The following is a 26,433-nucleotide window of genomic DNA, read 5'->3' on the forward strand; positions in this document are numbered from 1 at the left end:
GTCGAATCACGAGTCGGGGCGGCCGCGTCGCGTCGTCCTTTAGCTGCTTGGTTCGCAGGCGGAGCCGCCTTCCCGCGCCGGAGCTCACCTCCGGGTGCCCCCGTGGAAGAGAAGAAAGCTTCTCTCTGACTCCGCCGCCTCCCGCCACGGAAGAGAAAACTTCCTGCTGCGGTCCAACCGAAACCCGGCGGCCGGGTGCGCGTCCCCGCGCCCTGCGGGGAGAGAGAATGGGCAATTAGTTCCTAATTTGTTTCTGAGGCTGGCTCCGGGTTAAAAATAGTTAAACTGTGGATCAGGGAAGCAGGGGAAAGGTCTTTTCACAAAACGCGTCGAGTCAGTTCGGTTCATTTAATAACGTGCCAGGAATGGTGGTCGAGTCTGTTTTAGATATTTTCAAGCAACATCCTGCTAGGAAAGTCAGCTTTTAGCCCTTTCCTGGGAACATTCAACAATCATTAACATCAAAGGAGACTTATTAATTCGACCCTGGCGGTGATCAGTCTACTTGGAAAAGTTAGTGAATTTACCAGGCACTGCAGGTTTTCTCCAGACTTCGTGGTCCAGAACATATTTCCGTGCTAATTTTCACGAGCCATTTTTAAATAGGCAGCTGTTATCTGTCCAGTGTGTTCATAAACAGCAACATTTACATCCTTAACTTTTTTACCCTTTATTTTGGTGACAAAGTGGTAAAGAAGAGTAAGAACTACCAGTTTTCCTGTGAGGATGTTTTTTAGAATAACATCCTCAAATTCTCTGATGAGTACTCAACCTAGTTTTCTACATGCACCGTTCCCCGGAAACGTTTGCTTGATCTAGTAGTGCTGATGTTACACAGATGTCTAAAGACACAAACCAGGTTCCAGATTTAAATATAAAGAAAGTTATTGTTTGAGCTTTTAAAAATTACAGGCGGGAAATCACATTATTTAACTAGGCCAATCAAATGTAAATGCTAAGAAAAAGTTTTACTCTTATAGTCTTACTGGAGATTCCAATTAAGCTTATAATAATTTGGATTTCCACTTAAATGAAGACGCAGTTGTTTATATTTGTTATAGTTTGTCAATTACTTAAAAAGCTGTAGATAGCTTTTTTTTCTTAATATTTTAAAGAACTAGTGATAAGTTCATTCCTTTACTGATGGATTTTGAAAATATCCTTTTTAAGCTTCTTAAGGAAATCCTACTTTCAGTTTGGCCTCCATCTTATTATGCGGCTGAGAATTTTGTGATGAAACTATACATTATTAATGTGTAGTGTATACATATCCTCAACAAATCTTTGAGCATATACAAGCCCTGTACTGAACAGTAGCATACAAACGTGAATAAAAAGATCTTTTCCTCATGATCTTTTAAGGATGAAGGACATGAAAGCAAATATGAAATGCCATATAAGTGCTATTATAAAGGTATATGCAGTGTAGGAAGGAGGGATCAAGGTAGGGAAGTCTACTTAGATGGAAGAACACTTGAAGGAGGAGTATTTTGTTCACTTGGGGAACCCATGTGGGGTGGCTTTCCAGGCAAAGGGAAGCTTGTATTGAGAGGGATAAAAAATTGAAGCAGCATATCTCTGTGTGAGAACTTAATGCAATTTTGAGAGTTGACTAAAACCTGGAAGTACTGGGAAAGATCACTATAGTGGGGCTTGAAATTATTCTGACAGGTTAGGTTTCCAAGGATTTGTCCCCTCTAGGGTTGATCTTGAACATCTAGACCTTTTTCTTAGGAAAATGCCTGTGTTCAGAATGTATAATTTTGTAGGGTTTATTGGGTATTTCCCACTTAAGCCCAGACTCCAAGTGAATAATATAATTAGATATGCCTTTTAGAAATTTTCATTTTGTCAGCAGTGTAGAGAATGGATTAGAAAGGTCAGAAGTGGAGGATGGGAGATCTGTTGCTTGAGAAATTATGAGGGCCTAAAATTAGTTGCAGTGAAGATAGATAGGTTTATAAAATAGAATACATTTGGAGAGTGAAAAATAGGGCTTTAAGAAAGCTGCCATATTTCTGGCTTGCACTGGCAATGGTCTCACTATCCAAGCTAGGTCATTGAAAGAAGGAGGAGCAAAATTTTGTAGAAGGCCAATAAGGATACATGGCATTTCTGATTTCTTTAGATCATATAGATTGTGGTAACCTATAGGTAGTTGTATGTATGGACCTAGAGTTTAAAATACAAGTATGGGCTAGAGACTGAGCAGATATTGCCAGCAAAGGAAAGAAGATGGTTAAGAAGATGGAGAGAAATAACATCTTGACATTACTGTTAGGATTTCAAGAAGAGTGCTCAGTAATGTTAGGTAAGATGCAGAGGTTAAGTAAATAAGGACTAAAATATGCCCCTTGGCTTGAGTAGTCAAGCTTTTGGTGGCTTTAGCAAGAACAATTTTGGTAAATCAGAAGCCAGATTGTAATAGGCTGAATGGATGTCTGGGAAGATAATGAAAACAGAGTAAACTACCATTTGATTGCTCGAATGGGAGAGATTTTGTATGGTTATCCCCCACCCCAAAAAAGTGACTAATTCAGCTTATAACTTGCTGAAATGCTCTTGTCTGGAGACAGCTGTTGTATTTTGGTACACAGCAAAAGTATTTGCACTTTGCACTTCATCACATAAAATGTTAAGACTTAAGGGTCAGGATTTAATAAAAATAATTTGTACTGTTTCATTCAAGGTATTCTTAATTGAATTAACTAGGTTTTAGTGGGTGTTGTTTAACTGTGAGTTACGTGGTGGTAAATACAATTTGGTGTACTATGGGTGATTCTTACCTAAGCAAAGTAGTTCTACCTACCAATGCCTTTGCTTAGTGCAAATATCAAGATAGTGGAAGATGCAAATAACATCTAGTGTTGTTATGATAATATTTTTAACCTTTGAATGCATGTCTGGTAATATAATGGAGGTGATAAGAGTAAGCTCCTATTTGAGGACAGGAGAGATTTCATATTGTTACCTGAAAAAGAAGAAAAAAAAAAAGTGACTTTATGGACTCCTGAAAGGAGTCTTGGGAACAGGGTCCTTGGATTGAGAATTGCAATTTTAATATAAGGTAAACATTGGGGATCAGAAATAGAATAGAAGCCTCATCCTAGAGTCATGACTTAACAAGAGCTGAGTACTTAAAAGGGCAGAAGAACGAACCACTTAACAACTAAAGTCTGGATCAGTCTACCTGCTGGCTTAAGGTTTGGATTTTGTGAAAACTTGAATATTTTCATATGTGAATGGTTTGGAGATTCTCTCATAAGGTGCAGTGAACTAGGGAACTCAGAAGGCCAAGTAAGAATGACCACAAAACCACTAGAAAGGTATAGGAAGGGGGAGGGGGACAAGTTTAGCCTGCCTCATGCGGTCCTAAAACATGAAGAAAGTTAATTTTTGCTTGAAAGCTCAAGTTTAATCAGTGGCAACAAATAATATCCCCTTTTCATGAAATGATAAAGCTCACTTCGAGATTACCAGCTGATCGACAGTCAAGATATTGATTTACTCCAAAGGACATGAAAATAATTGAACAGTCCAAAAATGATTTCAAAACAAATATATTTAGGTTTTGGAGGGAGTTAGTTTCATATTCAGCTTAAGTGTTTAAGAACAAAGATGATATAAGGATTTTTCAACCCATAATGATTAATAGTTAGAAAAAATTTATAGCAGTTTATTTCAGCAGAAACACTAAAGTTTACTTCTCCTAATCCAAATTTTTAAGGGTTAGGGAACCATACTAGCAGATCTTTGATTGTACTTTAGAAGCAGAGAGCGATCAAAGAATGAAAAAAAGCACTTTTTAACTGACTTCATTGCTCATTGTGTACTGGTAATAAATCATAATATCAGCATTAATAAAAAAACATTTAAAAATGAGTATTGTTAGTAAATGCTTTAGACCTTTTGACTCAAAAATCAATCCCTTGGCTCTACACATCTAATCTTATGATTATGAAGGTAAACATGCTATGAAAGTTCATTTTAAATTTCTACTGATCATTGGATTTAGTGAAAACAGAATACATTTGGTTTTGCTTATAATATACTTTTAGGTCTATTTCTAAAGATTTCAATTGTATCATTTTCATAAACTAAACATTGGACAGAAAGAAATTTAAGTAGTTGATTTCAGCTTAATGATGAAACCAGATAGCAGTGAGGGTCCCGCAACCAGAAACATGTGAACAACACTCATGAATTACATGCATTTCAGTGGTCCCTTGTAGAATTCTCAGTATGAATAGGATCTAGGAATATGAGTTGGATCATAATTCTGGCTGTAAGATTGGTAACTCATTGAAAATGCCAGGGATCTCCATTTTTTTTTTCATCATGAACTCCTGTTGAGTAAAAATTTTTTGCATAGAGCCCCACTATGCATCTATAACTTAGCCAGGCAAATTCACATTGTAATACATGAACACTGAAAATGAAAGAAAAGGTGAGGTTATTCCTGTCTGTTCCTCCATATATGGGATTCTCCTTACCTTCAGGATACCCAATATTGACTTGTGACCCTCTGACATCCCTGTTCAGAGTAGGTTTTATTTATATTTATTACAATAAAATTTAATTACATACTTAAGTCTAAAAGTGTATATAAATAAAAGTTTAAATATTCTTGTATATGAATTATTTCAGTATTCTGTACTAAATTAGTGATTCTAGAAAACTGCGCTGTAATATTAACCCTGAGGTTATAGACCTCTCAATAAGTGAGGAATCATTTGTGGTGGTCTTGTAGTGTGGAAATGTGGGCAGATATAGGTGGGGCTGTTTCTCTGGTGACTTGTGGGGGCTGTCATGATTAACATGGGACCTTTTGGACCTGAAAAGAAGCTTGTTATCACCCTGCTCCTGAGCTCTTCCTACTCATTTTGTCCATATTTATGGAGTAAGGAGAGATGGGAAAATGAATTTCAAACTTGGCAAAGAAACATTAGTCAACATACCAGAATTTCTCGTTTTGGAATAGGTATACAAACTTGAAGGTATAGAACCACTCTCATAAGTAAATGAATGAACCAAACTGGAAGAAAAATTCATCCTTTTCGTGGTTAAGAAAATAGAGAGGAGGCAGTCTGCAAAGCACATGCCCTCTCCTAAGTGATATCTGTCACCTTAGTTCCATCTGAATGTTGTTTTATGAGAATGTGGATCTGATGTTGTTGTGCCATCAGTTTTCCCACACATGCTCAGGAGAAGCAGGAAATCCTAATTTTTAAGTGCAGAATCCTGATATTAAAATAGTGACAATAAATTCACATTTAAAAAATAAATACTGGAAAGGCTACACAAATAAATCTGCAGGCCAGGTTTTACTGATGAGTCACCAGCATATAACTTCCAATCTAGATCAAAATGTCAGTAGAATGTAGGGAGAATTAAGATGGTTGAATATTTGACTTACAGATTATTTTGTATACTTCATTTATTATTAATCTATACTTTTTAAATTAAAATGTCTCTTTTTCTTATAAAGACCAGAATTGCTAATGTAGCATTTATTTTTCTTTGTAACAAGAAGACTAAGAGTTGAAATATGATTTTATGTCTTTAAGTTTTTACACATTAATATTTTCCTGAATTAAGAAGGTTAGTCAACATTTGCTGTGTACCAAGTGTTCTGCTAGGTAGGCCCTGAAAATCTTGAACAAGGTCAGGTGTGAACATGACAGCCTGGCAGGAGAGCAGTAGAGAAGATATGTTAAAAGCTAAACTGGATGGTATGGAGCAGTCTGCCACTTATTCACTGATTTTTGTATTAGTTAGGAAATGAGTTTATATATATATAAAATAGCAAGATACACACACTTAAATGCCTTTAGTAGAGTTAATATATAATAGAGTTAATATCTATTGCAGCCCAGGAGAAGAGTGAGTTCTGTCACAAAGTGTTAGGACCATAAAAGATGAGCAAATTAGGGCTGGGGATGTGGCTCAAGTGGTAGCACGCTTGCCTGGCATGCGTGCGGCCCGGGTTCAATCCTCAGCACCACATACAAACAAAGATGTTGTGTCTGCTGAAAACTAAAAAATAAATGTTAAAATTCTCTCTCTCTCTCTCTCTTAAAAATATGACCACATTAGAGAAGGGAGGCAGTCCCAGCAGAAGAAAAATATACATCTAAGACAAATAGGTGTTGTGATTCAGGAACAATAAATAGTATGATGAGATAGAATTCTGCCTATGTGGCTGGCAACATAGTGCAGATAAAATTTAGAAAGATAAAGTTGTGGCTAGATCAGCCATGCCATTTATGACATATTAAGGAGTTTTACATTTTAGTATATGCCTGGAAAATTGGTGAGGAAATCCTTTAAAGGGAAATAACATTAGGTTTTTATTTCATATCAGTATGATGTCACTCTAAAGTAGCTTTGTCTAATGAAAATATAATGCAAATTAAAAGATATAAGCCATGTAGTAATTTTAAGTATTAACCACACTAAAAAAGTTTAAAAAGAGGTGAAATTAATTTTGATATATTTTGCTTAATCCAATATACCATGTTATTAATAAGTAATCAGTATAAAAATTGTTTTATTTTACATTTTTCATACTAAATCTTCAAAATTTGGTGTGTATTTTATACTTAGAGCACATTGTAATTTATACAGCTACATTTAAAATATTCAGCAGCCACAAGTAGCTGGTAGCTTCTATACTGCACATTGCAGTTTTATAGCCCACACTTTAAAAGATGAGTGGTGATTGGAATAAAATTATCAATGAGAGGAAGAGTCTCTTGGATTAGTCCCAGAGAAAAATGTTGAGGGCTTGAACAAAAATAGTCACATATGTGATGTAGAAAATGGCTTTTTAAAAATGGTTATGTAATCTTATACAATGTTTGTTTTGTTTTTTAACTTAGCATTAAGTTTCTACAACTCATCTATATTGATGTGGGTAGCTGTAGATCATATTGTTTGTGCTACATAACTTCCCACTGTAAGAATATAGCATTGGTTGCTGGGGATGCAGCTCAATAGTAGAGTGCTTCCCTATCATGATCAAGGCCCTGGGTTCTATCTGGGCAACACACACACACACACACACACACACACACACTCTCTCTCACACGTGCAAGTACACATACACACACACACATGCACACACAAAGACTATACTACTGTATTTTATCAATTTCTTATTGCTTTATCCCTCCTCCTTTTTTTTAGAGAGAGAGAGAATTTTTTAATGTTTATTTTTTAGTTTTTCGGTGGACACATCTTTATTTTATTTTTTTCATGTGGTGCTGAGGATCGAACCCAGCGCCCCACGCATGCCAGGCGAGTGCTCTACCACTTGAGCCACATCCCCAGCCCCGCTCCTCTTTTTTTGATAGTAAAACAATGTTACCGTGAATATTCATATATGTGTCTCTTAGTACACATGAGCAAGGGTTTCCCTTAGATCAATAAACTAGTAGATTCTTTGTGACGTGACATTTATTACAAATATTTTCATCTAATTTATAATTTGCTTTGCATTCAAAAGCTGACTTTTAGTTCCAAATTCTTTTTCATAATCGTAGTTAAGAATCTTTTATTACTAGTACGTTTCCTTTTTTAAAAAATCTTGAATTCTTCCCTTCTCTATGGAACAGATTTTCATTTCTAAGGACTTATTTTACATTTAAGTCTGCAATTTATTTGGACAATTTATTGAACAGTCTTTGCTTACATTAGTTATCTATTAATGCATAAGAAATTGACCCAGCTTAGCAGCTAAAGATAAGACACTTATTATCTGACAATTTCTCTGGGGCAATAATCTGGGAGGAATAAAGCCTTGTGGTTTGGTCCAGGGTTTCCGTTGAGGTTGCAGCCATCTTGAGGCTTTTAGCTCGCTCACATGACTGTTAGCAGGTCTCAGAAATTCCACTTCCAAGCTAAATCTTGGCAGTGATTGCTAGTAGTCCTTGGTTCCATGCCACATGAGTCTCTTGAAAAGTTGTCTGAATATCCTCCCAACATGGCAGTTGGTTTCTTCCAGATAATGAGAACAGTTCAAGAGAGTGAAAAGGGAAGGTAGTAACCTAATATTAAAAGATAACCCTTTTGTTACACCATATTCTATTGTAAAGTAAGTCACTATGTCCAGTCCATATTTAAGAGGAATTTAAGCTCACCTCTTAATGGGAGTTGTATCAGAGCTTGTGAACACATCTTTAAAACCTGCACCCTCCTTTCTTCAGTGATTCAATACTAACTGTTAGATATAATTTTTCTATATGTACTAGTTTATTTTTGGCCTCTATTTTGTCACACTGGTTCATTTTGTTTACCTCACTTATTTTTTCTAAGCCTAAATGTGAGTTTGTACCAAGACTCATTTTCTAGCCTTGTTCTTTCACTCTGTATATTCACTCATATTTATTCTAAGAGAATATCCATTCTTTAATCATTACCTGTGAACACTTAACAGAAGACTCCAAACTGTGTTAGACATTACTTCAGACTCTTAATGTTTGTAACCAAATTCTCTTTCACATATCTCTTCTTCATGGGGGAAAAAATCCCTCAGTAATTAAGATACTGATTATGACCTACAAGATATAAGACCCTAATTAATTCATGGGAGGCTTAATATCAAGTATGGTAGTTTTCTCTTACTATAACAAAATACCTGAGACAATCAACTTAAAAGAGGAAACGCATATTTTAGTTAACAGTTTCAGAGGTTTCAGTTTATGGTTGGTCGATGCAGTTGCTTTTGGGGCCTATGGTAAGGCAGCATGTCATGGTGGGTAGCAAGTGGTAGAGTACAGCTGCTCACCTCATGACAGCTGGGGCTAGGGGGTCCCAGCATCTCCTTCAAGGGCATGCCCCCAGTGATCTAACTTCCTTTCATTAGACCCTCCCTCTTAAAGGATCAACCACTTCCCAGTAGCACCACAGGACTGGTAACCAAGACTGTTACCATTCTGGAGAATGCTTATCCAAACTATAGCATCAAGCATTTAGCAGCGTAAACTCAATATCATATCCATATTGAATTTAATCTATCACTTGGTGGATGTGTATGTGATCTCCAACAAAGTCCCTGCCCTCTTCAAGTTTCAATTTTAGGCAAAGACATTAATAATAAGTATGGAGGAGAAATATAGCAGCATACATACAGAGAATAGGTAGTGTGGGCTGGAGGGGGGGACTGTTATTTATTATAAGTGTGGTAAGGGAAAGCCTTCTCTGATAAAATCATATTGGGATAGGGAACAGTGTATGTGAGGAAGTAACCATGTATTCCAGGCAGAGAGAATAAAGGAGAAGTGTTAGGAATAGCCAAGGAGACCATTTTGTGTAGAAAGATCACATTAAGGAAAAAGTAGCAACATGAGGTTAGAAATATTATTACATAAGGAAAGAAAGGATCTCACAGAACTTTATATGAACTTTGGTTTTTATTCAGAGAGCTCAAAAACCTTTGAGGGGTTTTGAGCAAAAGAGAAAGGTTTTTACCTTATATTTTTAAAAGATCACCTGTTGTGTTGATAGTAGACTGAAGTGGGGGCAAAGACAGAAACAGCAGGATCATAGAGGCTGATAGCCAAAATCCAGGCAAAATATGATGGTGATGTAAGTATCAGGACATAGTGGTAAAAAGTCAGATTTGGAATATGTTTTGAAAATAGAGCCATAAGTATCTGCTAAAGGATTGAGTTCTCAGTCACTAAACCATATCTGGAGTTGTTTGTTTTGTTTTGAATAAAATTTAGAAGACAAACAGAAGAAGAATTAAATTTTTTTTCTCAAATGCTATCTATAGCAGGAAAAAAAAGACCAACAGCAACAAAGTATCTTAAATGTTGATAGGGAATCAAACTATAATTCCTTCATACAGTGGAAGATACAGACATTAAAATATTCAGGATATTTAATAATAAGAGGAAAATGTTTATGATATATAAAGTTTACTTAAACAATGCACATATATTATCTCCATCTTTTTAAATACACAGAATAAGATCTAAAAAAGGTTATGAATCAGAATTTTAATAGTGGTTACTTCTCAACACTGCAGAAAAGATTCATAGTAATATTTAGTATTTACATTGAAGTATGGGCAAATGATATGGGTTGGCATATTAATTTCTCTATTATACTCAAGAAAATAAAATCATTTGTTAAAGCTTGCAAATAAAAGTTTAAATGTTTTTCATTAACTACATTTCATTTATGATTAGTAACTTTTAGAAAGTTAATGAGCCCGTTTTTGACAATCAATATACTTACTATTTTAATGACCCTTGTTTTGGGTACAGTAATGCTTCTCCTCTTCTTTTTTGGTCTCACTTTATGTAGATTGCTTCCATCTTTGCCTTTGCCACCTGTGGAGGTTTTAAGGGCAAAACAGAAATTCTAGTGAATTGTCCTCCTTTAAAAGTTATTGAAAATCATACTGTTGAAGCTACTTTCGGTTATCCATTCAGGTGAGTTTTGTCTTTTTATTATGACTTAACGACTTTTTTTTTACTTTATTATTGAATCAAGATTAACAACAACTTATCGATGGGGGGTAGGAAATTTTAGATTGAATGCTCATTTGTGATTATTGTTGCTTACATTTGATGCAGAGCCCAATACCTGTCTGCAAACTTTTCTTAGACTATGATGAAATAAATATAGAAAATGAGACTAAGCATTTAGAACCTTTTATGGCAACTTGACATTATTTATTCTGTCATCTTTTAGTGGGTTGGAAATTAAAAATGCTCTGTCTCCTTAGTGTAAAGCCCTTTACACAGAGAGCAAAGCATGATTTATGAAAATAGATTTCTCATGTTTTTGCAATTACTGTTCTTCAGTTTTAAGTCATGTATTTATATAAAATGAAGAATCTCTCTGTGTCTCTAGCATAATACCATACCTTTTTACTCTTGAATGAAAATGAACATTTAGTTTGTGAAATCTTTTTTGTGACTTCAGTGTTCATTGAAAACTTCGTTAAATTTTTCAGTGTTTAAGCCAGGGTGTGAATCTTTTTCCACTTATCTAGCATTACTTACTTGACCAAGACTCAATTTTATTTTATTTGTTTAATAAGTGGAAACATTATCTTTTAAGGATATTTTGTTGATAAAACAAAATCTTGTATTAAGGATATGTTAGATACCAAATGCTTACTAATCATCAAAGCCATTTTATCTCTTTTCCCTGTTGTACAGTTTCTGTACAAGGAACTTAGTAGCATTTATAATCATAAGTGTTTTTGCAGTTTATCAATGGGATAATTAATGGCAATGTGAATTTCAGTAAACAGCTATTAATCCAGTGAATTATTAAGTGAATCATTATCATAATTGGCCATCCTAGGGCTAGTTACATGGACTCTGCCTCTTAGAATACAGTCTGTTTCAAATTGTAAAATATTTGGTATAATCCTTCCTACTCTGCTAATTTTTTATTTCAGGAAGATAATATCTAGGTATGAAAATGTTTAATTCAGTCTGTATTAAATCATGTTAGTTATCAGATATAATTTATATAAATGTATTATGAAAATTTTAGTTTAATTAAATATTTGAATTTTCCTCCCCCCACCCCCCATAAAGGAAACTTTTTAATATATTTGGGGAGGATTTTTTGAAATGCCATTTCAGTATTCTGTCTTAAGTATTTCTGTGTCTTTAGAAGAATCCAGTAATTCTTATATTTATTTGAACCTTTTTTAAATAGGTTGAATCAAGCATCATTTCGTTCACATCCTGTTGTAAATGTGTGCAATGGAAATTGGTCAAGTCATTTCCTCATAGGAGATTACTCCTCTTCTGCACAATTCTATGTTACATTTGCAGTCTTTGTATTCTTGTACTGCATTGCTGCCCTTCTGCTTTATGTTGGTTACACAAATCTATACCGGGATAGTCGTAAACTTCCCATGATTGTAAGTAGTCGCTTTATTTTTTTAATATGAAAATGGTTATATTTGAAGTTATATATAAGAGGTTTTTTGGGGGGGAGGGGTCTGGAAATTAAAATTTTGACAAAACTCAGCTCAACATTAATGAACCAAAATAGGTGAATGTTTGAGGCAAGGTTGAGCTTTCTTTTGTTATTAAAATTAACCCAATTCTGTTAGCCTGTTTATACTCCAAGGAAAGTTTATTTTTAGCCTTATTTTTAAAATGGAAAAACTCAAATTTAAGTAGTAAGGCTTGTTAAATTGCTAAGGGCAAAAAAAGGGCAGTAATTAATGCCTTTGATTTGAAGAATTGCAGGTTACATCATTAGTACAGTGTTAATACTTCTTACCTTTTCTTTCTTTCCTCAAAGACCCCCCTCTAATTGCCTATATGAGAGATCAGCAGATTAAAACCCAGGTCATATCAGACTCACTGTTTTTTTAAACAAAATGTTTTTGGAATATGACTACACCTAATCCTTTACACATCATCTATGCTACTTTCATGCTAATCTCCTTAATTTAAAGACTCACATCATTTTTTATGTTCAGCATTAGTGGAATTTGTTTCAAATCTTTGAGATGCTAACAGAAGATTTGGATTTAAAGTTCTGATACCTTTCTTGGCTTCAGAGTTTACTGGGCTAGAAATAAAATAACTCTGAGATTTAGAGAATAAACTCTACTCTGAATTATTATTGGCAAATTCAGACATAAACCATGTTTTTTGCATTGGACCTCTACTATAAAAGAATAACTTCAAAGTAAATATTAGTGCTATTGACTTGAAGGGAAAAGAGGTGTTGTGTGATCTAGTCATTTGTATCTATGAGAAAACACTGATGAATTATTTGTGAACTTACCTTAAAGGGAAGATTAAACACAAAGGAACTTTTAAATAAGTTTTATTTATGTATTTACTTTTAATTTTTGCTGCCTGGATCATAAGAATGCAAATGGTAAGTAAGGAATAAAATAGTCTTTCATCATACAGATTTATTCTGTCTCAGATATCTGAAAACACATAAGAAAACCAGGTGTCTTCATAAAATAGTTCTTTGTTAAGTACCTTTCAAAAAAGATGAACTTGAGTCAACTATTTTCATTTCCAATGCTTAGTTAACAAAAGTTACATATTAGGAATCTGTAGCTTCTGTAGACTTTTCAAGCTTTGTTTTTAAAAAAGGGAGTAGGATGATCATATAGATAATTACACTTTGTCAGTTTTTTATAATTAGAAGTTATTTCTTGCCTTGTCATTATCCAGAATTTTTACTGAATCTAGCCAATGGCCTCTTTCTTACATTTTATATTTAATAAACTTTAAATATACTATGCTTCTTAAGGCAACATTCCTATTTTGTAAATAGATTTTCTGTCTAATAAAACTGTAAAATGGATGTAGTTGCATCATTCAGGAAGTCAAAAGTAATTTTCTACCTTAGAATGAATAATTTAGTGGTCATATAAAGAAATGCTCCAGAATTGGTTCCATAATGTTTTTTGTTATTGTTGTGACATACAACGTTCTGGTCTGTTTCTAAATTAAAATTTGAATTCTTTTAATTTAAAAGGTTTTTTTGGAGGTACCCACATTTTTAAATGTAGCAAAATATGACATTGATTTTCAGGTACTGTTTGTTAACAAGGGCAAGCTTTTTTAGCAGTATCTTTAATTCTGTGTACTCCTAGAAGTATTTCAATTGTGAAATTTTAAATCGACTCTTAGTTCTCTTTTTAGGCACTGTGTGTGTGTGTGTGTGTGTGTGTGTGTGTGTGTTAAGTAGCAGGTGTTTAAGGGTTCCAGGCAGTATAGATAATCCAGAATACCAGAAAATGAAACTAAACAAAAATAGGGTATCTCGAATTTAAAAAATCTGTTACAAATCATTTCCTAATTGATTAGTAGGAACAGAGTGGGCTCAGGCAGCTGTGATTGTACATTGCAGAATTCCAGGTAGCACTGTTACTTAGATTGCTGGTTCACTTAGATTGCTGTGTGACCAGAGTTCTGAATAAGACAAATAGAATCTGCAGGGGCGAGAATAAACCTCTACTTTCCTTCATCCTGTTTACTTTGCATCGTTTTCAGAAAAGTTACAGCTTTTAATACAAAAGGATGTGGTGCCTTAAAACAGCAGCAAAGTAGATTTAAAGAGAGCATTAACCATACACCTAGTAGAACTGTAGTAGTGTTAAGAAAAATAATTACATTGCAATTTGTTGAATAAACTTCAATTTGAAAAGCAAAATAAAGAGCATAAGCAGGAAAAAAAAGGCGTAATCTTAGTTAAGAATTTAGGAAGAGGAAAATTCCTGAAAATTAGGGGCATTTGACATATATTGGTCAAAACTATGAACTTAACCTAGAGAGAACTTGTTTGACATGTAAAATCAGTTCTCTAAAAAGAAATTTTTATGTTTAGTAAATACTTAGAAAATATCTATAGCAGATTTATGGCAAAGTACAGGGGTCAAAAGGGGAGTGAGTGTTCCCACAGTATAGAGAATGTCAGCTAAAACATTTTTGTACATTTCTCTTTGGTCTACTTTCTTCTTTTAAAAGAACCAAAGCTGTAGAGAGCTCAAATGCAAAATGGAAATAACCATGTTTCTGCAGTTAGTCAGTTTTTATCCTCTAATCACAAGGTATTTATTCAGTGCTGTCTGGATCATGTGTGCAAGCTATATGACCTAGCTTCTATATCTCGTAAGAGATTACTGATATTTATCCTAAATAAATGACTCAAAGGAAGCTGGTAAAATAATTAACATCTAATCTAGTTTATTAAAAAAAATACTGATGATAAGCCTTAAAACTGATTTCTGAACTTAGAGAGATTTTTGGTGCTGTTATATAAGCTCATAGTTTTGAGTGTATCTATATGCTTAGGGTAGCATCAAATCTATAAATTTTGTATTATTTCCACTTGGGTCATTAATTTTCAGGACAGCCAAACAATGTAGTACTTATGGTTTATGTTATACAAATCCATACTTAAAATGATATTTAGATTCTTGTAACGAGTACAACTGGACAAAATTTTAGTTTCTCAGCAGAGATTTTTTTAAAAATTTTTTTATTAGTTGCTCAAAACATTACAATGATCTTGACATATCATACATTTGATTCAAATGGGGTACATAATCTTATTTTTCCACGTGTACAGATTGCAGGATCACATTGGTTATACAGCCACGTTTATACATAGGGCCATACTAGTGTCTATTATATTCTGCTGCCCTTCCTATCCCCACCTCCCCTCCCCTCCCCTCCACTCCCCTCTTTCTACCCAATCTACTGTGACATGTTTCTCTCTCTCTCTTTTTTCTTCCCCCTCACACCATCTTATATGTAATTTTATATAACAGTGAGGGTCTCCTACCATCTTCCGTGCAATTCCCCTTCTCTCTCCCATTCCCACGCACCTCTTGTCCCTGTTTAATGGTAATCTTCTTCTCATGCTCTTCCTCCCTGCTCTGTTTTGAGTCGCTCAGCAGAGATTTGATTGGTGTGGAGAATAATTTTTTCCCTTTCTTTATCTTGTTAGTTCAGTTAAAAGCTATCCAAAATATTAAAACCCTCAATTATATTCTTGGAAATGTAATAAATAGCAAAGGATTCAGTAGAAAATTATTAGTAATAAATATAATATAAGCATTTTTTAAATTCATGACTACAAATTCATCATGACTGTGAATTTTGAAAGACCTTGTTTTATTATTTTTACCATTCCAGTATCCATTTCATGGAGAATTAGATTTAGCCAGGGGTAGAACTGATATAAAAAAGCAGGATAAGAATAAGGGAGTTGAATGTATTAAAGAGATTATAACAACCTTAGAATATAAATTATTAAGGAAAATGAGAACATGAGTGAACTTGAGAAAGTTAAAAAGTGGTAGGGTCAGACTTCTTAGTGGATCAAAAGACTTTTGGGATTGGGAAGCCAGAGAGAGCCAGAAAGAAGTGATGTTGGACAGGGGAATGATTGAAGGAGATTATGGAAGAACACAGACATTGATGATAACAGGGTCTAAGATATGATCCTGAGACAAGTGGTTGAGGGGAGACTGTGGTGAAAACTTTGGAAAACTTTGGTTTCTGCTGTAAAAATCTCATACTCTAGACGAGTCTTGTTAACTGTTGTACGTCAGGTACTATACTAGTAACCAGTATTCACTGAATTAAGTATGACCTTTTTTGTGTGTGTTTGGTGCTGGGGATTGACCTTGTGCATGCAAGGCAAGCACTCTACCAACTGAGCTACATCTCTAGCCAAGTATGACCTTTTTAATAAAGTATCATGAAGGCCATTTGTCAGTACCATAGGATTAAATGTAATCTCAGTCTCATTGTAGATTTGAAATGTGGTATTTTTTTAATTGATTGCTCATTATTAACTCCCTATATTTTTGCTTCAGGACTTTGTTGTTACTCTGGTTGCCACTTTTTTGTGGTTGGTGAGCACATCGGCCTGGGCTAAAGCTCTTACAGATATTAAAATAGCTACTGGTCATAATATTCTTCAGGAACTTTCATCTTGTAAACAGCCAGAAGTGATGTGTTATTTTCATTCTGTGACTAGTATGGGATCCCTAAATGTATCAGTGGTATGTATGCATTATTTATGCAATTTTTATCTTGCTTATTAGAAATTAAATTACTAGTAATTTAAGAAAGCAATAACTTTCAATAAATCTCTGAAATGAATGTATTTTTATTTTAAAGAGAGAGAAGAGAGAGAATTTTTTTAATATTTATTTTTCAGTTTTCGGTGGACACAACATCTTTATTTTTTTTTTTTAATGTGGTGCTGAGGATTGAACCCAGTGCCCCGCGCATGCCAGGCGAGCATGTTACCGCTTGAGCCACATCCCCAACCCATGAATGTATTTTTTAATATTTATTTTTTTAGTTGGACACAATATCATCTTTATTTTATTTACTTATTTTTATGTGGTGCTGAGGATCGAACCCAGGGCCTCTCATGTGCTAGGCGCTCTACCACAGAGCCACAACCCCAGCCCGAATGTATTGGTTTTTATTTGTACAAAGCTATCAGGATCCTAGTTATGATATAGACTACATAACAATGAAGAAAAGTCAAGAAAATTATTTCTTGTGAGCTGGTTTGAATAAGATCCTATTAATAAGATCCTAATAATAAGTCTTATGCTTTATTAAAATTGATGAGGCAGGACTTTAACCTCAAAGGCACTTATAATAATGTCTTTAACTTTTGTTGAAATTATTTGCCAGGCATTGTGCTTTTGTATCTCAAGTTATTCAGCTATCCTAAAAGGAATGTGAAAGGTAGTATTATAACCATTTTAAAATTAGGAAAAGTGTAGCTCATATGTTAATTGACCCAAATGACACACCAAGGTTTGAACCACATCTAGCTTAGAGCCTGCTGTCTAAATTAGAGTTTGAGTAACATGGTACATGAAAGTGATACTTTTATGGTTTCTTAAATAATCTATAAAATTTAGCCCATATAATGTATTGAATGTTATTTTGTCTGCTGTTTTACCAGATAAGTGCATTATTTAAAATATTATTAATATACCAAGCATATTGCATTTAGAGAGGTCTTATGTGTGTCATGTTTTTAAGAAAATATTTTCCACTGGGCACTGTGGTGCATATCTGTAATACCAACTACTCAGGAGGCTGAGACAGGAGGATTGAAAGTTTGAGACCTGCCTCAGCAGCTTAGTGAAACCCCGTCTCAAAAGTTAATGTTAAAAGGGCTTGGGGTATTGCTCAGTGGTAGAACCCCCCGGATTGCTTCAGTACCACCAAAAAAAAAGAAAAAGAAAAGAAAGTATGTTCCCGATAGGTAAAATGAATTCTGCATTAATAAAGCAATTTTACCAAATATTTGTTTTATAACTTTGTAATTAATCAAAGTTAGTACTTTGAACTTTATAACAGTACTTTGAACTGAACAATTTCAGAAAACTTTCTTGCATAAATGCACAAAAAGATATAAAGCATGTGCCCTTTAGTAACATGGAAGTACTGTTACCTCAAGCCTCTTATCCCACTCTTCATAATTCACTGTTATATCTATAAAGGACTGTTAAAATAAGGTAGCTGGAGTTTATTCACCTATAAGGCTTCGTCCCGTCAGATGTTCATCAGGGAAGATTAATTTATTCGGGTTGATCCATACAAGATGTTAAGTAAAATTCTTCTGGCTATAGCTGTTGGATTGGAGTAAAAGAAATGGCAGTAGATGGAGAGAAAAGGGAAGTAGAAAAAAGGAGTACACGGACAGTTCAGAACCATTCTGGACAAGAGAAAATGAAAGCCCCAACAGATGGAAGCCCAGATTCCTATTGCAACTCTTCACCCTGAAGTACCAAAGTCTAAATACAAAGTAATAAAAGGAGAATTTCTGTTTTCTAAAATCTAATTTCATCGTTTTTGTAATAAATTTTTAGTTGTGATTTTTGTGTTTTATAGAGTTAAGAGATTTAGCTTTATTTTTTAGAATAAGTCTATTATATCCAGATTTTGTAGTTTGAAATAAAGTTTTTATTTTTTTATTTCACTTTCTATGTGGTAGTAGACATTAAATGAAATGATGAACTTCCTAAAAATGTTAAATATTTAAAAGAAAGTAGATATTAGATTTTCATGTCTATTTTTCTCTTTTGTAGATCTTTGGCTTTCTGAATATGATACTTTGGGGAGGAAATGCTTGGTTTGTGTACAAAGAGACAAGCTTACATAGTCCATCAAATACTTCTGCTTCCCATAGCCAAGGAGGTGTGCCACCTCCTGCTGGAATATAATTGAAGGGAGAGAGAGTTACACTGTATGAAGTATGTGTCTGTACTATGACTTGTTGCCAATATCTTCAGAAGCGCTTGTTTCTAATAAAAGTAATGGCTTTTTCAATAAATTGGTGGGTTTAAAATTTTGCTGCTTTTTTTTTTTACATAAAACTTGTGCCTTTCCTAAGAATTTAAGATGTAAATGTATACTGACATGAAAATTTGAAAATTCAGGGGCCTATTATGAGATGATACACATTTGTAAATGAACAGTAATTTCTTCATTGTTTGCCTTCCAACATGTTTACACCTTAAGCCTTAATAGTTCATTCAGAAAATGGTTATATTATCATATCATAATAGGAAAAAAATCTTTATTTGGAATAAACACTACTGTAAGTTTGTATAGATCATATACCTAAGACCTATGTTTAAGAAAACCCTTATAAATCATATTTAGAAAAAAACATATTTCAAATTTTATATCTGAACATTCTTCATATTCTAAAACAATTTGTACTTGCAAAGATTAGGTATGTTTTATTTTTCTTTTTCTAAATGACCTGCTGTACTTTATAGATGTACTAAAATTGTGTTAGGAGCAGAGATTTCGAAATTTCTAACACATGTGTGGTTAAGTACTTCTGTTGCATGATGTGTAAGCTTCCATTATACTGGTGGTTTAATAGGCTTGGCATATAAGTAGAACACAGTTCAGCTAGGTGGTATTATATGAATAGGCATTACTCAATGATATTTGTTTGCTGTGTTTTGTTGCTTATGCCATCTAAGTGCAGGTTGAGACCTAGTGTCCTTGCAAGTAGAATAAATGATCTACCCTTTATTGCAGACCCTATGCAAAGGGTTAAAAAAAAATTAAGATTGTCTTATACTTTGGAAACATTTAACATTTAGAGTCAATGAAGTTGCCACTTTGAGTTTAGTGTTGATATTGTGAAGATAAATGTGATTCAAATTTTGCATTTTTAATATTCGTTCTTTTTTCACAAGTGGATGATTAAGGAATTATGCATCACAAAGGAACCTAAGAAAGCTATGAGTGTACTGTCTTTTCACATATATTTTGGGTATATTCCAAATACAGTACTTATTCATATTTTGCTTCCTAATCTTTTTGTTGTACAGGGATCCAGACTTCCTATTCTTAAACATGATTGTTTATATGTGAAGCATATCTTGCTCTATTGCCTTATTTTTGTTGCTTTTATTCATGGCAAAAATTGTCAATCTGAGAATGTATGTGTTTTATGCAACAAACTTAATAAAGAAGTTTAAAGAGTGCACTGATTGTTATATTACAAAGAAATGTTCATCTTAAAGGCATCAGCAATGCAAAATGGAACTGATTTTAAAGCAGGAAATAGAATTATAATAGTGCTTTTAAGTGTTTGGCAAGGAATAAAACAGATAAAAATACTTTGGACACTCTGGTTCTATCCTTTTTTCTTTTAGTCTCATTTAAAAATACTTACTTAAATAACTCAGACTGAGTTTTCCTGATAACTTAATAGCCTTTTTAAATTGACTATTCAATTAGATAAAAAAAAATTCTAATTAAGAGTATATGCTTTGGAGACAAACTGCCTAAATTTGAATCTTGACTTCACCACTTACTAGCCAGTTAATGTGAGGCAAATTACCCTCTGCATGCCTCTGTTTTTTCATCTGAGAAATGGAAATAGTGAAAGTATTGACCTCAAAGAGTGTTCCTGAGTAAATGAAATGAGTAAATAATTGTAAAGGCTAGAAAATAGTAGGCACTCTGTGTTAGCTATGATTACTAATTTTTGGTAGCATCTAATGTAGAGATTCTTAACATACAGTCCATGGAGCTTAGTGGGGAAGCTGGTCTGTGGCTGAGAAGCAGGATAAGCTTCAAGTGTACAGACTTCTCCCTTTACGGTATTCCTTAAGGAGTCCTGGATGTTTGGGTATATTTTCCTGCTGATTGTAGATGTTCATGATGTTAATAAAATTAAAAGTTATTAGGCTATTGACTGGGCCTGGTGGCACACACCTGTAATCCTGAGTCTGAGGCAGGAGGATCACAAGTTCAGGACCAGCCTCAGTAACTTAGCAAGATCCTGTCTCAAAATAAAAAGGGCTGAAGATGTAGCTCATTGTTAAAGCAGCCCTGGTGCAATCCCCAGTGTGTGTGTGTGTGTGTGTGTGTGTGTGTGTGTGTGTGTGTATATATATATATATATATATATATATATATATATATATATATATATAAAAAGAGGAAAAGTTAATAGGCTAATGAGAGTAGACTTAAAAGTTGTTACTTTTTCACTACCTGCTTTTCAGGTAAAACAAGCAATTTATAGGATAATTTTCAAGACAAGCAATAAAAGCTTTAACCTAAGTGATAGGTTGCAGGGAATTATTTATAGACAATCTTTATTAATTTTTTTTGTGAATAGAGTTTGTGTGGACAAAGATTCTTAATGTTAACAGCAGTATTGTTTGTCCTTTATGATTTTAGATCATTTAGATGATTTTATTATATAACATCAGGTGAGTGTACAAAATAATTATACAAGTACTTAACTTGCATCTTATTTTTAAGGAAATAAAATATTATAAATACAGCCTTTTCCTGCCCTTCATTAATACAAATAGAAATAAATATTGTGTTGAAATTGGTGTGAAGATTTCTCAGAACATATCATAAAAAATGGGGAATATTAGAATGTGAGATACATAGTCAGTTGTAACTGAGGTATTACAAAATTATTTAGCAAAATGCTTGTAACCAATTCAGTTTCCCACCAGCAATATGCAAGAATTCCTCTTGCTCCATGTTTTTGCCGGTAGTTGATACTACTGGATTATTGCCAATCTGATGAGCTTGAAATATCTTTGATGTTTTTTTAACTTTGAGTATTTCTAATTGCTATTGAGCTTGGCCATTTTCTCCTATATTTATTTGTTTTCTCTTTATGATTTCTTTCATATAAATGTTTTTTATTTTAATATTTAACTATCTTCTTCATGGTTTATGTTTGTGTATCCTAAATCTTCTTCTCGGTGTCATACTTTTTTGGAGGTGGGTACTGAGGATTGAACTCAGGAACACTCGGCCACTGAGCCACATCCCCAGCCCTATTTTGTATTTAGAGGCAAGGCTTCACTGAGTTGCTTAGTGCCTCACTATAGCTGAGGCCAGCTTTGAACCTGTGATCCTCCTCTCAGTCTCCCTCCTGGATTACAGGCGTGCACCACCACACCTGGCTTAGTGTCATACTTTTTATACTTTTCAGTACTCATAGCCAATTTTCATAGTGCCATTTATTTAAAAGTTCATCTTTTATCTACCCGTGTCATATATCAGATTTCCACATTATTTTTTATCCCTTTTTTTAGTCTTGTACCAGTTCTGTATTCTAGCCTCGTCACCCTTTTAAGTTCTCTTTAGCTATACAGAAAAAAATTGCTATCTGACTCAGTAAGCACAATCATATGATTCTTACTGTTATTCACAGTTGATTTGGCTACCTTGAAGCCATTCACTCTTGTATAAATTTTAGGATGAGCTTGTCAAGTTTCTAAAAATTTTGAGGGATTTCATTTGGAAAGAACTGAATTTCTCTATTCAATTTGGGGAAAATTGTCATATTGCTGAGGCTTTGTATTTACAAACATGGCATGTCTCTTCATTTATATCTTTTTGCCCTCCAATAAAGCTTTATAATTTTCTACATACAGAGTTAAGGTTTGTATCTATTGGTCTTGTAGTTTTTGTTGCTATTATACATAGTAAATTTAAATTATATTTTAAATTGTAATTGTTTATTGCTGCTATACAAAGAGTTCTGTGGATTTTATTGGCTTGATAGAAATATGAGACAACCTTTCCAAACCTTTCATTATTTTTATAAAATATGGATTCTCTTTTTATGTGGATAATTATATCATCTGTAAGTATTGATAGCTTTATTTCTTTATTGTGTTTGGAAATTAGATAAACCCTCCCTTTCTCTAATACATAACTCTTGAAATCTCTGAAAATAGGAAATATGCTTATTTGGTAATGCAATAGCTGTATTTGTTTCAGTGTAGCACATGCAATCACAAATTAATATTGTGTTGTCTCTTGATCATTTTAGTAACATAAAATTTGATCAATAGCACTTCTTTTTTTTTTTAATATTTATTCTTTAGTTTTTGGCGGATACAACATCTTTGTATGTGGTGCTGAGGATCAAACCCGGGCCGCACGCATGCCAGGCGAGCGCGCTACCGCTTGAGCCACATCCCCAGCCCGAAATAGCACTTCTTATGTTGTGGAATAAGTACATGGAAATTTACCAATTAAACTAATCGAAATAAGATAACATTATTATGTATTTTAACTGTCATGCCAAGTATATTATTGCAGTTTTCTTGGATTTTGCTTGTAGAAGAATAATATTTACAAGTGAAACCATGCTTGCTATTTGAATTATAAAGAACGTGATTAGATTCTTAAAGCCAGTTTTTGGGTTATAATTGATATACAGTAGACATCTAAATTACTTAATAAATCTTGAAATATATATGCATAAACTCACCACATCAAGATAATGAACATATTATCAGTCTCCTCCCCATATTTCTTCCTTCCTCTCTCACCCACCCATCCCACTTATTTCCCAGCAACCACATAGGTTTGCGTTTTCTAGAGCTCAATGTAAATGTATTTACAACCAGCGTACATCCTTTTTGTTAGGCACTTACTCCACGTAACGTGAGATTCATCCATGTTGAGCATATCAACAGCTCATTCCTTTTTTATTGCTGAGTGTTCATCCATTGTGTAGATTATCACAATTTGTTTATATATTCACCTGCTGGTGAATATTTGGGCTGTTTCAAGCTTTGGACTAATGCAAATAAAGCTGCTGTGAACATATGAGTCTTCATATAGACATATGCTTGCTGTTGTCTTGCATAAATACCTAGGAGTAGAATAGCTGATTTCTATGATAGGAACATATTTAACTTATAAGAAGGTGCCAAAATGGTTGTGCCACTTTACATTCCCACCAGTAATATATGAAGGTCAAGGTACTTTACATCTTCATCAAATGCTTGGTATAGTCAGAATTTTTAATTGGAGCCATTTTAATAGGTATGTAGTGGTATTGTTCTAGTTCTGCAATTAAGTTCATTATTGGGTTTGTCTTTTACATTCTGAAGAGCAGAGATTTTTAATTTTGGTAAAGTAAAATTTATTGTTTTTCTTCTGGATTGCAATTTTGGTGTTGCATCTATGAAATTTTGTGTGATCCCCTGGGCACAGTGGTACACACCTGTAATTCCAGTGGCTCATGAGGCTGAGACAGGAGGATTGTGAGTTCAAAGCCTGCCTCAGCAATGGCGAGGCACTAAGCAACTCATTGAGACCCTGTCTCTAAAAAATAGGGCTGGGGATGTGGCTCAGTGGTTGGTGCCCCTGAGTTGAATCCCCAGTACCAAAAAAAAGGAAAAGAAAAATATATCCTGGTGTTTTTGTTTTGCTCCCCTTATCACTCCAAAAGTTTTGTGATTTGGAGTTTCACATCTAAAGTTTTACATTTTGATTTGATCTCATATATGGTTCAAGGTAGTGATCAAAAGTTTTTGTTCTTGGGTTTTTTATGGGGACAGGTGTTGTGGCATATGGATCGCCGGTTCCAGCACCATTTGTTGAAAAATAGCCCTTTTCCCATGGACTTGCCTTTGTGCCTTAGTCCACATTTGTGTAAGTCAATTTTTGCACTCAGATTCTGTTTTGCTGATCTATTTGTCTTACTTGATGCCATTACCACATTATGTTGATTACTGTAGCTTTGTAATGAGTCTCAAAATCAGCCAGTGGTTAGCATTTTGTTCTTTTTCAAGTACTTTTAGCTATATTTCGTATTTCCATATAAATTTTATGTTTTTAGAACCAGTTTGCTAGTTTCTACCACCAAAAACAAACAAACAAAAAAAACCTTACTGGGCTTTTAATTTGAATTGTGCTGAATCTGTATAACAATTTGGGAGGAATTGGCATCCTAATGTTAAGTCTTCTGACTCCAACATGGTAGAATTCTACATGTATATAAGTCTTTATTTCTCTTAGCAATATTTTGTGGTTTTCAGTATACATGCATTCTGTACATGTTTTGTGATTTATCCCTAAGTAGTTAATATTTTTATGTCATTGTAAATAGGTTAATTTAGTTATCCATTGATAGTATATAGAAATATACTATCAATTTATTTTTTATTATTGACCTTGTATACTGCAACCTTGCTAAATATACTTATTCTAATAAATAAGAATTATCTCGTATTTCCAATACAAGTTACAGTCTGATTCCCTGGAGTAACCTGGTGGTCTGATTGAGTATTCACTATACTCTCTGAGCCATTGTCATAATGGAAGGAGGTGGAAAGGACAAATTCAGCATTGGTCTTCTCTACATGGGAAGATCATTTTCAAATGGGCCAGGCTTTTAAGGTTTACTTTTTCAAAAGAGGAAAATACTTAATCTGATTCAACCAATGACTACTAGCCATTAGCATTGAAATGGAGAGCTCCCAGAATTCCTCATGCTTAGGATGGGCCCAACAAAGCTAAAATTCACATAGTTTCTGTCTTAAGCATAGCCCAGCTAAATCTGCCTAAAATGTATTTTTCCTTTTTATATTGTTCACCCATTTCTTATGCAGGCAGGGGGAGAGGGGGGAGGAACCAAATCCAGCCAGAAGATAACAGTATCACTTTGAAGCCAGAAGAAATTCAGAGCACACTCCAGACCTTTGAGCCAGACTGCATATGAACAACTTTCCCCAGGTGATCTATGTGCACAAATTTTAGTAGCATTGGTTCCTGTTGACAAAAAGCACCATGTAGATCCTTTACTTCTGGGCACCTTATAAACTAGCTTTGTCTATAATTTACAGAAAGGACTCCCAAGGCCTTTTCTCATAATGAGAACTAGAAAGGCATTTGTGAACATTGTTGGATTGTTTCTTGAAATAAATTTATCTATGTCAGTTTAAGTCTTCGACCAGCATTCATTGAACTGAGAGGAAGGCTCTGTGACTTTAGTAGACATCTCAGCTGAGTGATCAGGGTCTTCATCACAATATCATTTTCTAGAACCTTGTAGTGTCTTTCTTTTCCTTGTTGCACTTCATTCACCCACCTTCAAAACCACACTCTAGACCTCTTGACCTTGATTGCCTCTGAATTCTTTCTGACCTCAGCCAGCTGTCTTTTCCGTTTTATCCTCCCACTGCATCTGTTCTTTCAGGAAGACTGGTTAATTTCCTTACTTTCTCCTCATCTCTTCTGGTCATCTCTTTGACTCTGCCTAACTACTACTCTCTCATACCAGTTTTCTCTAGCTCCTGCCTTAGGAAAACCCAACCATAGATCATTCTGTGAACTCTTACTGAGGATATTCAAGCTGGTGAACATTGCTGGGAAAAATTTGGCTGTGCTAGTTGGTGCTCCTACAAAATGTCTGGAGTTTTGCTGGATCTCCCTAGCCATCCAAAGGCAGATCATACCCATTCTTTATTTGCATGAGTTTCCTGAAGCTGCTGCAACAAATCCCTACAAACTTGGTGGCTTAAAGACAAATTTATCCTCTTGTAATTCCAGATGTCAGAAGTTCAAAATCTATTTTCTTCTGTGAAGTAAAGATGTCATCAACGTCACAGTCCCTCCAGAGGCTTTAAGAGAG

General features: G+C 34.3%; 1 protein-coding gene across 1 annotated transcript; it reads left to right on the forward strand.

The window, feature by feature from the left end:
* The first annotated feature begins 10,288 nt into the window (after positions 1-10,288).
* Positions 10,289-20,004, forward strand: Sypl1 (synaptophysin like 1). The gene is made up of 4 exons (XM_015488208.2): positions 10,289-10,442; positions 11,689-11,896; positions 16,340-16,528; positions 18,587-20,004. Exons 2-4 carry the CDS (start codon positions 11,891-11,893, stop codon positions 18,719-18,721), a joined length of 330 nt encoding a protein of 109 aa, XP_015343694.2. The 5' UTR covers positions 10,289-10,442; positions 11,689-11,890; the 3' UTR covers positions 18,722-20,004.
* The last annotated feature ends 6,429 nt before the right edge of the window (positions 20,005-26,433 follow it).

The sequence above is a fragment of the Marmota marmota genome, unplaced genomic scaffold (assembly GCF_001458135.2).
Source record: "Marmota marmota marmota unplaced genomic scaffold, marMar, whole genome shotgun sequence".
Taxonomy (NCBI): Eukaryota; Metazoa; Chordata; class Mammalia; order Rodentia; family Sciuridae; genus Marmota; species Marmota marmota.

What these genes read in the sequence shown, in the direction of transcription:
- Sypl1 (XM_015488208.2), top strand. An exon ending in GATCCCTAAATGTATCAGTG is followed by an intron (nt 16,529 to 18,586) that starts GTATGTATGCAT and finishes TCTCTTTTGTAG; the next exon opens with ATCTTTGGCTTTCTGAATAT.